Source organism: Eptesicus fuscus, chromosome 3 (genome assembly GCF_027574615.1).
Source record: "Eptesicus fuscus isolate TK198812 chromosome 3, DD_ASM_mEF_20220401, whole genome shotgun sequence".
In the NCBI taxonomy this organism is placed as follows: Eukaryota; Metazoa; Chordata; class Mammalia; order Chiroptera; family Vespertilionidae; genus Eptesicus; species Eptesicus fuscus.
Window position 1 is genome coordinate 286777 of NC_072475.1, and position 17208 is coordinate 303984.

Genomic DNA, 17208 nt, shown 5'->3' on the forward strand with positions numbered 1-17208 from the left:
TGGTGTAGGTCGGCAAACCGGCTCGCGAGCCACATGCGGCTCTTTGGCCCCTTGAGTGTTCTAACGCCACTTCTTCCAAATAGACTCGCCCAGGCCGAAAACCGACTTCTGCGTATGGGCCTTGAAGTTTCCATCGCACTGTACGTGCATGCCCGCATGTGGTATTTTGTGAAAGAGCCACACTCAAGGGGCCAAAGAGCCGCATGTGGCTCGTGAGCCGCGGTTTGCCGACCACTGGTGTAGGGGATGTCGAGGTGTCGGAGGGAGCCAGGAGGGAGGCGTGGTGAGGGGACTGAGCCATAGAGACCCTGCCTTGCGGCTGAGCTGAGGGAGGCAGAGCGATGGGCGGGCGCTGGAGGGGGAGGCAGGCAGAACAGTGAGGACGAAAGAAGGACCTCAGCCAGGCTGCCATGGAGGCACTGTGTCCGTGTACAGGCCAGGAGAGTGGCCTGTTGCACTGTTCCTGATATCTAGGGTCACTGGTCACTTATGGGCCCCCCTTCTTCCCCCAACCCTTGGTGAACAGGACTGTTTTGGAAATCATAGTTCTCTTTAGCTGAATATTACGGTTAAGTGAGACTTGACCAGGGAGTAGTTTCTGTCTGAAGACTTACTGCAAGTAAATATCTTCGGAAATGTTCCCCTTCCCGTGTCTCTGGATTATAACGATCACTGTTGTCTCCTTCACCCGGGCATCCTGTCCAGTCCGAGCATCTCTAGGTTATGTTCTGAATGTGGGCACTGTCTCTCGTTTTCACGGCACCTGCCCTGCTGTGTGGCAGGATAGACACCCGTAGGAATAATAGTTGTCATCGTTCAGTGAAGATAGAGGATGTTTGGATGGTTGTCTTTTTCTATTAAATGAGTCTTTGGTGTCAGGTAACTTTCTGTGCCTCCCACGTTGAGAACCTAAAAGGACCGCGCCGCCCCGTGAGACGTGAGGTGGGTGATGCGCCCGCTCTTTGCTGCCCGTGGACGTGACCCTCACACAGTGTCTGCTGAGTGTCTGCTTCAAAGCAGGCAGGCCTGGCTCCATGATCCGCCAGTTACCCAAGGTGTTTAAAAGCTTTTAAAAGTAAGTTATCCATAAAGTTACTTGTATTAAAATGTGATAAAGCCACAGCACCATTTTTCATTTTCTTCATGATTTTGAAAGAAAAACATCAAGTGATCACTGTTTTAAAACTCACATGTGTGTGTGGAGCAGAGAGCAGAAGTTATTTCCAAATGGAGGTACAGGAAGCGTGAAATGTCTGCTCATCCTTTGTCAGCATTACCGGGTGAGTCAGCAATTTGCTAAGGTCAGCAAACCTTTATTTTGAACTTTAACCATAGCGTATATAGGAAAAAATCATGTGTAACATAGGAATCTAAATTTGGTATTAATACATTAACAGAATTTTAGTTTTGGCAGGTTCCTTGGGGGTGTTATATCTTTTTAGGTTTGAGAAATATTAGGTGACTCTATGATATCCGAGGGATGTGTGCCATTCTTACCCGATTTAGTCATTGCTTAGTTACACTGCTGGGTGAAAATGGGTTACTGACCACGTAGAAGGTGTTCAGGATGAGGGAAGTTGATCTTCTGAACTTCCTGTTGTGCCCATGCAGCGAGGCCGGGCTGAGGAGCCTCCTTCCTACAGGCCAGTGAGGTGGCTGTGCTCAGAGTTGCCCAGCCTTGCTCTGCTTTGGCTGTTGTCTTGCAGGTGCATTTCCAGCTCCCAGAGCGATGAGCGAGGGCTCTCCCACTCCTCCTGGCTCTGGACAAGCCATCAAGGGTGTTCCTCTGAGTCCTGTCTCAGGGCGTATGTATGGCAATAGGCTGTGCTGTGTTTGGGAGAAGAAGTTGATGATCGAAGTTTTGGGTTTGTATTAAAAATATCAAGTCATTCATTCAGAAGCAAGTACCTGCATTGGACCAGATCCTGTGTTATATGCTTGAGGGCAGAAAACAAGTGTGGCCAGGTTTTGACATTTCAGCTGAGACCTAAACGGTGAGGAGGTGGCCAGTGAAGAGCAGAGGTCCAGGGAGCAGGTGCAGCAGCGGCTGCGGTAGGGAGGAGTTTGTGCCTGTGGGCAGGACGAACGGTGAGGCTGGGGAAGAGCGGGAGAGGGAGACAGGCTCGAGAAGACGCTGGGTTAATAGGTAGGAAGTCTGACCACGCAGGTCCAAGCTGAGGCTTTAAAGTTGGTCATCAGACACTTGGAGGGCACCAAGGGATTTTCAGCAAGGGAGGAGGACATTGCTGTGGGAGAAGAAACGAGAGGATCCGGAGGGCTTGAGGGGAGTGAAGCTGCTGCTGTTGTCTTGAAGAGCAGCTAATATTTGTTTGCTGTGGGCTAGGCAGTGTGCCAAACCCTTTTACTCTCGTCTCAGGGAAACCTCGTGATAGCCCCGTGGATGCTGCTGTTATCTGTGCCTCACAGGGGAGAAAGCAAGACCCGCGAGGGTCAGCAGCTGGCCCAGGCCATGTGTCAGGCAGTGGCCGAGCTGGGACTTGAGCCCAGACAGCGTGGGGCTCCAGACCCCGTGCTGTGAGCCGCTGGGCATGTGCTTTCAGGGCAAGAGGTGATGGTCTGCCAGTGGTTCTTGACTCTGAGTGGGTCACACTGGAAATTTTTATACAACAGAAGTTAGAGTACTTGGGACTAATAAAGGTAAAGTACTTGTATGTGAAACTTTGGTTCACTTCTAGTTTTGTACAGCTGTGCGTGCGCACGTGCGAGCTTGTAAGCCATTGCGGAAAGCAAGCAGATTGGTGTAGCCGAGAGCCGGCGAGTGGTGGCAGTGCTCATGGAGGGGAGTGGGTCTCAGGGTGAGGCTGATGTGCAGTCTCGGTGTGAGATTGCGTGCAGGGCCCCGTGTGGGGAGGTGCCAGGACGTGCCCTGCTCTCTGGTGGGAGAAGATGGGTCCAGGTGTGCGTGTGCGCAGTGCAGGCCTCCTGGGCTGTTTGCCCGCCTGGTTCTTGAGCTGCTCTCAGTGGTAGCTGATGGGCGGGGTTGGCATGTCACCCACATCTGCATCTTACAGCAGATCTGTGAGCTGGCTCTGTCTTGTGAGGTGAGCTGTCACCCCAAACTGCCTAAGCAGGGGGGTTGAGCCACCCAGTGGCAGTAGGCCTTGCAAGTAGTGTTGGGGTGAGGGTCTGGGAATGGTGGGCTGCAGTCAGTCCCCTTGGGATCCAAGGGCCCCAGGGTTCCAGGGGTGAAGGCCCAACAGAAAAGTAAGGCTACGATAGCTTTAGGAGGTTGCAAGGCAGACGCCAGCAAAGAGCACCGGCTGGGACCGGTGCGGGGACGCAGTGGCTGGAGGGTCAGCTGTCCAGTCCTGCTTGGCTGGGAGGTGGCCGTCTGGAGAAGGTGGAGGCACTGTCTGTGGAGCCACACATGCATGGGCGTGATGTCCTTGACCGACGGTTCTGCCCTGCTCTTCCCAACACGGATTCCTTGTTGGCAACTGAAGTATGAAGACCAGTTGCCGAAGGGAATTGACTGTTTGCTATGGGCACACCCCAAAGTCGAGGTAGTTCTGGGGGTAATTCTGGAGTTGCTCTGATTTCGTGTGGTGTGCTGAGTCAGTCAGCGACCTCGGGATCCCTCACGTCGGGTGGAGCTTGAGCACAGTCTGAGATGTTGTTTTCATGGGCTGCTGCCGAGGAACTCACATTTCAGCCACATGGAGCACTTTGAAGCAAGCGTAGAAGTAGGATAGAGTCTGAGGTGCATCCGTGTCTGAGTCTTGGCGGTGCAATGCCCTGGTCTGCTTGGTCTGTCTGAACGCTGCGGTCCTTGTCTCTCCTCATCTGTGTGGAGGAGAGTGAAGCTGAGGCAGGAACATTTCCTCAGTGGCTCAGCATTTGGGGACCTTCAGGCTTTAGGCAGTGAGTCAAGTGTCAGGGGGACAAGGGCCCAGGTCACAGGAGTGGTTCCTGAGGAGCTTCTCAGCCGCCGTCACGTGATCATACGCCGTGGGAGGTGCACACACCATGGGGGTGCACAAACGGGGGTGCTCACCACGGCATTGGGGTCTGGAAGGAAACACGAGAGCGAGTCACCTGCTTTCAGCTCGGTGTGCTTGGAAACGTACGTGAGGACGGCAGTACATGTCTGAGACACAGATACACATGGGCTGGCTTCCTTTCTTTGCAGGTGGTTGTATGTGATAAAAATGTATGGAGGCTGCTCTGTGTCTGCTCTGGAAAATGTATGGAGGCTGCTATGTGTTAGTTTAGATCTTAAAAACGCACATTGTTGATAACTTGTCTTAACGTTTTGAGAGAACCAGGAGCCTCTGTGCATGTGACCTGTGTTCCAGCGAGGAGGGAGCTGTGCTTGCGGCCTGCGCTAAGTCGTGTGGCGCAAGACTTGTTCTCAAAGAGGTCGTTTCCTCCTCCTGTTGGAGGAACTTGACCTTTTGTGGGACGTGTCCCATGTTAGGAAGCACCACGCCCTCCTGCCAGCTGTCAGGTTGGGGATGGGGCCTGGAGAGTGTGGGGCACATGTTCCCTCGCACTGGTCAGTCCTGTCCCAGTCGTACCCCTGGGGACCCACATGCCTAGTCACGTCTTAGAGCAACAGGAATGGGTGCCCCCCGCAAATGTCCTGGCCCTTCTGGTCTTCGTCGTGGTTTCTCAGTATGAAAGCCTCACTGTCAGAGCCCCCTGGAGCCCTTCCTCCCCACCCTGAGAACCTTGTCCTGAAGTTGGTTAGAGAAGTGCTCCCAGCCCTGCTTTCAGCGAGGGGATGGGTAAGGCTTCTAGGGCCACCGAGGCCTTTGTGTTCCTTTTGTTCAGGTGACACCTTGCCCGTCCGTGTCTTTCAGCTTGGACACGGGAGAATGCTTTCACGGCACGTCCCAGCCCCACTCGCAACTCAGGATGTCTCGGGGGGAGAGCGCGGTGTTTGCCTACGAGTCCTCGGTGCACAGCGCCAACGTCCTGCTCAGCCTCGACGACCAGCGCAGGAAGGATGAGCTGTGCGACGTCACCGTCCTCGTGGGGGGGCGGCCGTTCCGCGCCCACCGCGCCGTGCTGGCCGCCTGCAGCGCTTACTTCCACGCGAGGGTCCTGGGCCAGGCCGACCCGGAGCTCAGCATTTCTCTCCCAGAAGAGGTGAGCGGGTCCACCCTGGGGAGCCACCCCTTCAGTCTCTTAGGGTTCACGAGGTTAAAGCCAGAACATCTGTCTCCAGGACCAGGCACGGTTCCTGGGTTCTGCCACAGTACATTTCTTTAACTCTTTCACAGAATTATGACATTTTACATGTAAAGTTATTAATTTTGGATGTTAGTTAAAATATTTATTGAGCAGATGAATAATGTACGTTATTTATTTTTTAAATATATTTTATTGATTTTTTTTTACAGAGAGGAAGGGAGAGGGATAGAGAGTTAGAAACATCGTTGAGAGAGAAACATCCATCAGCTGCCTCCTGCACACTCACCACTGGGGATGTGCCCGCAACCTAGGTACATGCCCTTGACTGGAATCGAACCCGAGACCCTTCAGTGCACAGGCCGATGCTCTATCCACTGAGCCAAACCGGTTAGGGCTGTTATTTTTAATTTTAACTTTTAAAATATATTTGTATTGATTTCAGAGAGAGGCAGAGTTAGGGAGAGAAAGAGAAACACCAGCGAAGAGAGAGAATCATTGGTCGGCTGCCTCATGCACGCCCCCTACTGGGGATCGAGCCCACAACCCCAGGCATGTGCCCTGACCTCCTTTGCCCAGTTTCCTCCAATGAACATTTTGCAAAATTATTGTAGAATATCACCACCAGGATATTGACATGAATACAACCCATCATCTTACTGAGTTTTTGGTTTTACTTGCACTAAGTGTGTGTGTGGGGGGGCGGGGGAGGGGGGAAGTTCTGTGCAGTTCCATGTGTCCACCACAGTCAGATACTGAGTGGTTCCCACACCCAAGGAACCATTTGTAATTGCACCTCCATCCCTAACCCCTGGCAACCACTAATCTGCCCTCCTTTCTAAAGTTTTGTCGTTTCAGAAAGGTCATATAATTGGAATAACACAGAATGTGACCTTTTAGAATTGGCTTTTTCCCGCGTAATTTCCTCGAGATTCATCCAGGTTGCATGTATCAATAAATCTTTTTGATTGCCGAGTAGTATTCCACAGTATGGATGTACCAGTCTTTATTTCACTGTTCACCTATTAAAGGAAATTAGGCTCATTCCAGTTTTTGGCTAGTACAAATAACGTTGCTGTGGGCATTTGTGTCCAGGTCATTTCTCGGGGACAGAGGGCAGGATCCAGTTGCCAGGCTGAATGGGGGATGTGTTCTAGCTTTCCGGGAAGCCCTGGGCTGCTTTACCGAGCGGCTACGCGTTCCCATTCCTGGCCAGTGTGAGTGCCCTGCTCCTCCGTGTGTCAGCCGGGAGAGCTGCTTTTGTTTCCAATCCTTTGGAAGCCAGTGCAGCGCTCACAGCTCAGAATGTTTGTAAGACCTCAGTGTTGAAGAATCCGTTCTGTATTTTAACCCAGAACGAGGCTTTCCCTGCACTTCACCCTGTCAGTTCCGTGTAGAGGCATGTTTAGTGCAGATGTGCACGTTTCTGCTTAAAGCTTGTGTAGCTGGGAGCCCGTGGAGCTTTGCATGATTTTTAGAACTTCACTTTGTTCACTTTTAAGATCTGAATCTTTAAAAATTGTATTACAAGTTTTTGGAATGAGATAAAGGTAATAGTTACCGTTTATTGTGCATTTCCCTGGATCAGAACTCCTGGAAGTCCTTCAGCTGCCTTGTTCCTCACCGGTAAACGGCTCCCTCCGTGGCTGACAGCAGCTGGAGTTGTTCGCACATGACTGCCTGTGTGCTGGCGTGGACACCGTGGTTGACCGCATGTGTCAGGCTCCTCCTGCTGTAGTTATATTTATTGCAGCCCATTTGGAAAAAGTGTGGTGCTGTTTCTCTTTCTTCCCCCTGAGAGTGCATGGTAGTGCATGTGTAAGATAGAGTGGACTCTGAGCAGGGTGTGGTCCCTGTGATAGGTGTGTGTGATAGCGTGACCCCTCAGCTTTGTGCTCCCTGGGAATCGTTGTCTCGCCCAGTTACAGCACCTGCTTTATCGTTGTCACAGGTAAGGTACTCACCTCTAGTCCCGTCTGCTTTTGTATAATCAACCAGACAGCTGTCGAGTAATGCATTTGTTTCCATTTTGTACGTTAACAGGTGACAGTTAAAGGGTTCGAGCCTTTACTTCAGTTTGCCTACACTGCTAAGCTGTTCCTGAGTCAGGACAACGTGGACGAAGTGTGCAGGTGTGTGGAGTTTTTAGGCGTCCACGACATTGAGGAGTCCTGCTTTCAGTTCCTCAGATTTAAGTCCTCGGACTCCACTGCCAACCAGCAAGAATGCCCGAGAAAAACCTGCTTCCCCTCCCACTGTCAGAAAACAGGCCTCAAGTTTCCGCTTTTGGACCAGAGGGATTTAGAAGTTAATGAGGTGGAGGAATTTTTGGAAAATAAAAATGTTCAGACTCCTCAGTGTAAACTCCGTGGATATCAAGGAAATGCAAAACTGTCACCTCCCCTACAAGACAGTGCCAGTCAGACATGGGAGTCCATGTGCTTAGACAAGGGCGCTGCTCTGGCTCTGCCATCTCTGTGCCCCAAATACAGAAAATTTCAGAAAGCGTTTGGGACGGACAGAGTCCGCGCTGTGGAGTCGGGGTTCAAAGATGGTCACACTTCTGTTCCGCCCAGTGAGACGCCTGAAAGCGAGTGTCCGGGAGGAGCCCAGGACTGCGCAGACTTGCAGGTGGTTTTAAAATGTGAAGAAAGGAACACAGCAGCGGAGCCTGAAGACACCACGGAGGAGCCTGCCTCTCAGTGCCCGTTGGAGCAGACGGGGGCGCCGTTCCTCCACTCTCCCGCGGACCCGCCGGGCCTCTACTCGCTGTCCCTCCTGCACACCTACGACCAGTATGGTGACTTGAACTTGGCTGGTATGCAACCCACAGTGTTAACAGAAAAGCCGTTGTCAGGCCCAGATGTCGGAGAAGAGAAGACCTTGGCTGGAAGTGAGGATTTACTTTTGAAACCGGACTCCAGCCCCCGGGGAGAGGGCGGCCCCCCTCCTGGTGGTCGCAGCAGCGTGGAGCGGGAGGTGGCCGAGCACTTGGCCAAGGGCTTCTGGGGTGACCTCTGCAGCACAGACGCTCCTTGCCAAGTGCAGCTGTCACCTGCCGGGGCCAAAGATGGGGCAGAACAGAGCCCCTCTCAGAAGCGGTCCGAGTGTCCCTGGTTAGGGATCAGGATTAGCGAGAGCCCGGAGCCGGGCCAGAGGACTTTTGCAACGTTAAGTTCTGTCAACTGCCCTTTCATAAGCACTCTGAGCTCCGAAGGCCACGCGAGCAGCTTGGAGATGGGAGCTGACGGTTACGCCTCGGAGCCCCAGCAGGAACCCTGTCCGTACGCCTGTGTGATCAGCTTGGGGGACGACTCGGAGACGGACACCGAAGGGGACAGTGAGCCCTGCTCGGCCCGAGAGCAGGAGTGTGAGGTGAGGGCTCGGGGTGTTCAGTCAGGCTTTGCCACCACTGATGGGCATTCACTGTCAGCGCCTGGGGCCCAGCCGGGGGACCACACCGTGAGGTGTGAAACGGGTCTGCACCAAGCAGGTGCTTCTGTCAGCCATGGCCTGGAGGCCCCAGGGCTGTGTAAGTGCTTCCCTCAAATGCCAGGTCCCCGAGGAGGGGAGCAGGGGCGCTGGGTCCCTGCGTGTGACTCCTGAGTGGGCAGCAGGGACGGTCCACTCACTGCCCCGGGTCCTGCACCTGGGCAGCCCCTCGCAGGATTGCGGTGACCGTTGTAGGGATGCGGCTCCAGTGCGACCTGCCTTTCCTAGTACATGACTCTCATAGCCATTCTTTCCTGGTTTCCCTAAGCCTTTCAGCATTAACTGATGGTGTCTAAATAGTTTAGCAAGGGCTACATGCAGTGGAAGCGACGGCTGCTGTTTGTAAAACATGCCTATAATTCCAAGGGCTTCTTAGTTCTTTATCCTTTTCTTTGGTTTTATAGTTGTTGGATGGAAGAGTGTAAGAAGTTGTTTATTTCCTGGGCTTTGGGAGGAGGAGATTAGTGATTTAGTTTGAGAAATAAGATGTATGCCTGAGTTATATCTGTAGATTTTTGTATGCTATTTATAAATCCAGTGTTTGGAACTATGAAAATAATGTTAAAAATAAAACATTTAAGAAGTTTTAAAATATTTCATATATGTAACAAACTAAGTAGATTGCCAGAGAAACTGATCAATATTTTATTTGCATTTTTGGTCATTAATATAATTAAGTTGTTACACAATTTTGTTATTAGAACTTTCCCCCCCAAATTTATGTATCTTGAAAATGAATTTAGAATATTTACAACATTTTCCTTATTATTTCTACATTGGCAAGTAATATGTGTAGCTTTTAAAATGAGTTATGTGAAACTATCATTTCCTGACAGAAAAATACATTCTTTGAAATGCTTTAGAAATACTAGCTTAATATACTAGTATTAAATCAGAGCCAGAGAGTAATAGAGATCAAAGAATAAAATAGATATTTGGGGGGGGGGGGTGGTTGGATAAAAACACATTAAAAGCACTTTAGAGCCTGGCCAGCATGGCTTAGTGGCTGAGCTTCAACCCATGATCCAGGAGCTCTGGGTTCGATTCCCGGTCAGAGCACATGCCCGGGTTGCAGGCTCCATCCCCAGTGGGGGTATGCAGGAGGCAACCGATTCTCATCTTGATGTTTCTGTCTCTCTCTCCCCATCTCCCTTCCTCTCTGATATCAATAAAAATATATTAAAAAAACACTTTAGAAAGAGGCATAAAGATATCTGTGGATTATTAACATGTGCTAGTAGAATACATTGTTTTTTCATTTTAAATACATTAATATTTCTGTTGACGTAATTGATTTGCTTATAAAATACATGCTTCTCATTTTATTTGTCTTCTGAGCCCTCTTTAAAGGAGGCTAGGAACATCAAATAAATCACCAGTCTTTAAGGCATTGCCCAGGAACTGGGCATAGAGGTCTGTTTTCTAAGTCCGAGAGAAGGTCTCTGGAAAGCGAAGATGTGTGTGCCTTTGTCTCCAGGGTTGAGTGAGACTGGGAGCACTCACACAGCAGTGGTGACTGATGCTTGTCTCACGTCCTAGGTAAAACTGCCATTTAACGCACAGCGGATCATTTCCCTCTCCCGGAATGACTTCCAGTCCTTGCTGAGGATGCACAAGCTGACTCCAGAACAGCTGGACTGTATCCACGACATCCGGAGGAGGAGTAAGAACAGGATCGCCGCCCAGCGCTGCCGCAAGAGGAAACTCGACTGCATACAGAACCTGGAGTCGGAAATCGAGAAGCTGGTAAGGATGCCAGAGAGTTAAATTCCACCACATCCACCCATTCTCTTTTATTGTAGAGGAAACAGCTACTTTAATTCCTAAGTCAGATTATAATGTTCAATTATACATTAACTTTAAAATTTACCACATACCATTTTAAGAAAAGAAATATGACATTGGGAAATAAAAAGAGTATGTTTATAGACTACTTTACATATGTAAGTATTCTACATATTATAGCATCATTAATATTATCTATATTATAAAAGGCCTGTGGCCCTAACGCTGTAATGACCAAAGACCAGTGTGAGTGGGGCTGTGCGATTTCGTGCGCTGGGCTTTTAGTATGTTGTAAGTTGAGAACTATTTCTAGGTGCCTTTTTAATGATTTACAAATTAAAGGTAGTTTTACCATCTACCTAATTCTTAGGTTGAGTAAAGATGCAAGATGTTGTGAGGCACTTAAGTGTTTTGTGCCATGTATCTGTAACACTTAGTGGTTCAGTTGTTAGTTAAAATACACTGTAGACTTGAATACCTTGTTTTGGTTGATACCAAATCAAACCCACTTGGGTCTTTTATCTAAGGGAAAAAGTCAGATGCTGATAGGAAAGGAACTTTCTGAGAACTAAGGAGACCCTGAGTGTGAGGAATGCCTGCTTCGTTGAATCTTATTTTCTGTTCCAGCATCAAAACACAGGTTAACTGGAAAGTGATTACCTTGCACCCAGGTGTCTCTGTCCCCTAGTGGTGGCTGGAAGGAGCATTGTCTGAGCAGCAGAAGCTGGGACTGTGCAGACAGCATTTCTTCTGTGCTCAGTTTTGGGTGTTTGTTAATTACTGGTGAGAGTTTAACATTGTGATTGTAGCCAGTCTTCAAGCATGAACATTCTAGCTATGAATAGCAATTAAACAATTTAGAAAGAAAACCGTGCTTTTATATACCTTCAAAAAAGTGGAAAAATAAAAATTTATGTATTTTGTGTATACTTTAATTGTGCAAAAAGAGGAGGATATAGAACTATTTAAAAAGACGAGGCACAACTATAAAAAGGTTAACGAGTAACCGGATGTTTTACAAGTGAAGGCATGAGAGAGATGAAAACCTCTGTGATTTTGCTGCGTGATTAAAGTGGTTGGGAACACAGGAGAAAAGTTACAGATTTGGGCCCTGGCCAGTTGCGCTGAGTGGTTAGAGTACTGACTTGGGTCTGTGGGTTTGATTCCCAGTCAGGGGCATGTACCTCCTTTGTAGGTTCCCCAGAAACAAACAGAACAATTGTATAAAAATCTGAACAAATTGGAGGATACTTTGCAATATAAAAATTTAGTACTTTATTTTTTTTCAAAATATTATCTGCCATGAAATATTTAAAAACTAATTACCATGGTTAGATTTACAGTTTTTTAGAAAAACTTTTATATAAAACAATAATAGTATTTTTGTATAAAGCAGCTTTCCTTTTACCCTTATAGCTTTTTTGTTCCAGAAAAGAATCTATTTAGAGGATTATCACTGAAATCACCCAACTAGCAGTTAACCACAGCGTCAGCTCGACAGAACCTGCCTGTGAGCAGAAAACCAACAGCCCCGTCTAATCCCACAGGGGAGCCTTGGCCCTCTGCCAGCATGTGTTTCCTCCCCGCTGGTCACCCGGCTCCTGCTGGGTCAGAGCAGGTGTAGGGGCAGCAGGCAGGGGCGCGAGCGAGGGGGAAGCATGCTGCCAGCAGAGGGTGGTGGACGGGCTGCAGGAGCCAGCAAACCTGAGAACATTGTGTGAAGACTTGCCTGGAGAGAGAACAGTTCCAAATAATAATAATATGATTGACAAAACAGACCCTCTCTTCCCCCTCCCCCATACACCCCAGTTCTTCACACTCTCGTATTGGATTTCCGACTGTGGGCATTTTAGACGTTGAGTCCCACCTATAACATGGGTTAGTGTTACTTAAATCAGCAGTCGTGTGAATCACACAGCCAAGAGTGCGAATTCGAAGACATTTTGCACAATATTCGGCACAAAGTCAGTGCTCAAATGCCAGTCGCTATAGAACCGGGCGGTGATTTGAGTCGCCGGAGTTACAATGAGGGTGCTTGTGCTGCTTTTGGCTCTCTTCTGTCTAAAATGTAAGTCCACACTGTTCTTCTGCAATCTGCAAGTCCAGAGAGCTGAAAACCTACCAGAAAACAGTGCGAGAGTGTCACTACTGCTTTGGCCAAAAACTGATATAAATGACATCAGGCAATGTAGAACCTTTTTTCCTCTACTTTGCACATTGTTTGATATTTCACTGTGTTTTATTTAGAAGTGTAGAGATGTTTGACAGTGGGTGGCTGCCCCAGATCCCGCCAGAGGGAAGATGTGCATCCACATTATCTTCCTAAATCTGAAAATTCCTGAATCCCAAGATACGTCAGGCCTAGGAGTTTGGATGAGGGATTGTGGACCTGAGGTATTGAATACCTTTTTCAATTGAATTGAAAGGAAAATGTGGCCTTGTTTAATGAGATGGCACTGCCAACACAAATGGCTGCTAATGCCCCCAAGTCATTGCGTTCTCTCTGTGCCCACAGCAGAGTGAGAAGGAGAGCTTGCTGAGGGAGAGAGACCACATCCTGTCGACGCTGGGTGAGACCAAGCAGAACCTGACCGGACTTTGCCAGCAAGTCTGTAAAGAGGCGGCTCTGAGCCAGGAACAGATTCAGATACTCGCCAAGTACTCGGCCTCAGACTGCCCACTTTCGTTTTTAATTTCTGAAAAGGACAGAAGTACTTCTGATGGTGCTCTCGTGTTCCCACCAAGTCTGAGTTTACCGGAGGGGCCTCCCGCTGTGCCGCCTGCTGAGGGCCAAAGCCCCTGCTTCCCCGGCGGGAAGGGCAGTGGGTCAGGCTGTGTGCCGGCCCAGGAGTCTGGGCCGAGCCCCAGGGTGGCCGCGGAGCGCGAGGGGCCCTCGGAGCAGAGCCGGCAGAGCGCAGGCATCTCCGACTTCTGCCAGCAGATGACCGACAAATGCACTACTGACGAGTGAGCCTCACTCCCTCCTTCCAGCCCCGAGCCTCCTGCTGAAGCTCCGGCGTGTGTCCTGAGCCTCATCCAGCCATTGGTCTGCCGACAGGACTGTTTCCCCTCCGTGGCCGAGAGGGCTCCTCTGAGGCCCCTGATGCCTCGACTCCACAGAGATGCAGAGATGGCGGCTTCCTGGAGACAGAGTCCCATCGAACACGTAGTGAAACTTTTATTCTGTTTCAAAGAATAATAACTGTCAGTAGCAACTCTTCCCCTCATTCAGAATGCCAGAATGTGGACTAGCTTATCCAGCAGCAGTGTAACGGCAGGCGCCTACAGGGCTCCCTGAGGAAGGGCCCGGGAGTCAGGAGCCTGCCCTGCCTGCGTGTGCTAAGAGAGCCTGGCCCCAGGAGCTGATGGGCTGCACACAGTGGGGCAGCTGCTTGGGATGCCTGAAGCTCCTCAGCTCCTGCTAAAACCAGGGATGGGTGGCCTGCACTGTGACCCTAAGCTCCCGTGGCCTTGGGGAACCAGGGCAGGCGGGTGGCCCGAGGCAGAGGCTCTGCCCCTGTCGTGTGGACATTAGGGGCTGTGGTCATGGCAGCAGGTAATAGCCACAGCTCATCTCCTCTCATTCTACCCCGCTGGTCCTCGAGGTCTCTGCCTCCTGGCGTTCTGTCCCTTTGGGGGAAATGGGACTTGGATTCAGGCAATGTTGCCTTCGGCTCCCTGGACCCTGAGGGCTTGCCTGCTCCCCACAGCACAGCACCCTGCAGAGCCCGAAGTCTGGGGAGAGGGCCGCCCTCAGGACTAGGAGAGGCAGGCACTTCCATCTGGTTGTGAAATCCTATGGTTTACTTGTAAAAAGTGTTATTGTAGACTTAAAGATGCCTCTAGAACAATCACATAGGTTTGTGAAACAGGGTGACACTCAATCTTGTTTCATGTGCGTGTGAATTTGGAAATCAGAGTGACTGTTGCTCTGTTCCCGAATCTGGTGTCTCGGGGCCCGTGGTCCTGGTCCTCTTAGTCGTCCTTTGTCTGCCCGTCCTGTTCAATGCAGCTTTCGCCTCTGAGGCTCCTGTAGCACTGCCTGCTGGGTCTCGGCAGCCTGCTCTTACAGGCTTGTTGACAAGGAAAGCGAGACTCTCGACCTCCTACCATTAGAAAAGCACGTTCTCAGTCACAAACATTCGCAGAGCCCGTTTTAATGGGTACGAAGGAGTGAGTGAGGGTGTTTGGGTTAGACAGTACTTCACCAAGTCAGACACCTGAGGCTTCATACAGGGCGTTCTGAACCACGCGAAGGGCCCGTGGGTGCCGCTCCCGTGGGGACAGCCCTCGTCCGGGACAGCGAGCCTGAAGCTAGGCGGCCTTGGCTGAGAGCACAGGGACCACAGGATTTCGGACTCCTGGCCAGATGCGCCCCTTCCTGGTGGGCGGTGGCTGCAGGAGGCATTCCTAGTCTGTGTCTATCGGTTCATGTCTCTCTCTCATTGGCTTAGTGGTTGTGAGAAAACTAGTTGGGCTTGCTTATAGTCTAGAGGCTTTTACAAATACACTCAAGAATGTGTCGGGGAGAATGAGATTAGCTCTGTGCTAATGCACCCCCGCCTATAAAGTGTGTGGGCACAGACATCCCCATGTAGCTGTTTGATCCTTACAACTTCAAAATACGAAATAATATAAAAACGCTTCTGGTTTACAAATGTACAATCTAAGACAAGCCAACGGAATCCTTGATTTCCTACCTCAGCAGACACTCAGCCGTCTGTCATAGCAGTGCGTGCGGGCGTGTGTGTGTGTGTGTGTGTGTGCAGGTGTCACGTGACCTGCTTAATTGCCCCTGTAAATAACTGCTTTGAAAGCTTCCTCTCTCTGAATGATAAAACCTAGTTGTCTCCAGAGTTTGTATATGATTTTTAAGGCATTTGGTTTAAATTGAGCTCCACATATAAACAGCTTAGCATTAAGGGTTTATGGTAATGATGCTCGGTTATTGGCCAGCTGTAAAGCACAGCATTGTGTTACCAGCCAGCGTGGAATACAGGAACTACACTACCTCACACCTCCGTGTTTTCAGGTTGTAACAGAGGGACAGGAAGATAAAACAGATTTTATCTTTGTCTTTTGGCTGTAATTTCCTACAGATTGCATAGGATTACACACTTATGCATATTTTAAAGTTAACTTCTCAAGAGGTTTTTCCTAAAAATTGGTTGAAGTTGATTTTCCTGAGGGTGCGGGTTTGCGCACTGTGCACCGTTGTCTCCGGCAGAAGCTGGGAAGGCGGTTTTCCGTGTCGGCTGCATAGTCACACGGTCCCGGCCCCTGGTGTATGAATCGGCTTTCTCAATGCTTGATGGTTTTTAAAAAGCTATTGCCTGACTCAGCAAAATAACATTATCTTAAATTTTGTTATTTCATTTCACCTATAGCAAATGATTTGTTAAATTGTTATGCTCAAAGCAAATATGGATATAAATCTTGGTCCTCCATTTGTAACTTTTCTAACATAATTTACTGTAGCTTAATGTTTCGCCAGTTTTGAATAAGGAATTTAAATAGATATATATTTTAAATATATTTTTATTAATTTCAGAGCGAGGGAGAGAGAGAAACATCAATGATGAGAGAATCATTGATCGGCTGCCTCCTGCACACCTCCTACTGGGGATTGAGCCCGAAACCTGGGCATGTGCCCTGACCAGGAATCGAACTGTGACCTCCTGGTTCGTAGATTGATGTTCAACCACTGAGCCACGCTGGCCGGGCGGAAATTAAATATATCTGATGTGGTAGACGATACAGGTTGCATGTGGACACTCGGCCCCCTTCACCACTTGGAAAAACCCCAAACAGCAATGTTATAATGAATTCTCAGGTGAACTTGTTTCCGTATAAAACATCTGTTTTGAATTTGTAAATATTTTAAGTGTTTTATTAAGGCATGTAATAAACTATTCTTTGAAACCTGTTGGGTAAATGAAAATTTAAAGCCGTAATGGCATACTAATTGTAAATAAACATCTATTGATTTTTTTGTATCTTTCTTAATATAATTTTCTAACAATGCAATAAAACCACTAAATTTATATATTCATAGCCAATTAAGGTCATATTTCATTATAAGAAAACTTTCATAGTATTTAATTTATATTTTCTCCCTAATGTGCTTATCCAAATGTAGCAAAACGATAGATGTTAGATGATGGTAATAAATTGACAGTTAAATAAAATTCCCTAAAATTGCTTCTAATTGAATAGAGTTGTATATTCCATTTCCATTTTCCACCTCTGAGGTGACTTTCCTAATCTCAGTCTTTGGTCAGGAAGTACTTGTCTGAGGGAGGACTTCATATGTGATGATGGTGTCTGAATACTGTTCCCAGACACGGGGCTTAAGGGGCACAGCTGCTACCTTGCTCCTGACGGACTGCAGTTCAGGCTTCGGATGGAGAGGTGGGGCTTCTTGAGGGGATGCTGTCTCTAGTCCCCGGGTTTTACAGACTCGCCTGCTCAGGCACCCTCCCAGGTGACAGCCTACGTCTGGCCAGGCCCTGTTCCAGGCTGGCCGCCCGGAGCCTGCACGCCCCGTGTGCGCCTCTCCGGGAAACATGACTCAGCAGCGTGGGGGGGGGGGGGGGGGCTCTTACATCCTAGTGTTTGGCAGTCTCCAGAGTAGCAGGGGCAGGACCTAGGACAGGGCAGGGGGGCGGGGGCGGGTGGCTGCCAAGTGTCTTGGAGGCGCACAGCGACCCTCCCTGGCAAAGCACCAACCACCCGGAGGCCACACCCTCACCCGGCCCGCCTGGGGCAGGCTGCTGG

At 49.4% G+C, this 17208-nt stretch overlaps 1 protein-coding gene across 1 annotated transcript in view; it reads left to right on the forward strand.

The window, feature by feature from the left end:
* Window positions 1–16633, forward strand: part of BACH1 (BTB domain and CNC homolog 1) — a 33223-nt gene extending 16590 nt beyond the window's left edge. Inside the window, exons 2-5 of the mRNA XM_054713305.1 lie at window positions 4824–5112; window positions 7198–8529; window positions 10186–10392; window positions 12947–16633. Of these exons, the coding sequence (XP_054569280.1) occupies window positions 4879–5112; window positions 7198–8529; window positions 10186–10392; window positions 12947–13402 (2229 nt within the window). The 5' untranslated portion in view covers window positions 4824–4878 and the 3' untranslated portion in view covers window positions 13403–16633. The remainder of the gene's footprint in view (window positions 1–4823; window positions 5113–7197; window positions 8530–10185; window positions 10393–12946) is intronic.
* The last annotated feature ends 575 nt before the right edge of the window (window positions 16634–17208 follow it).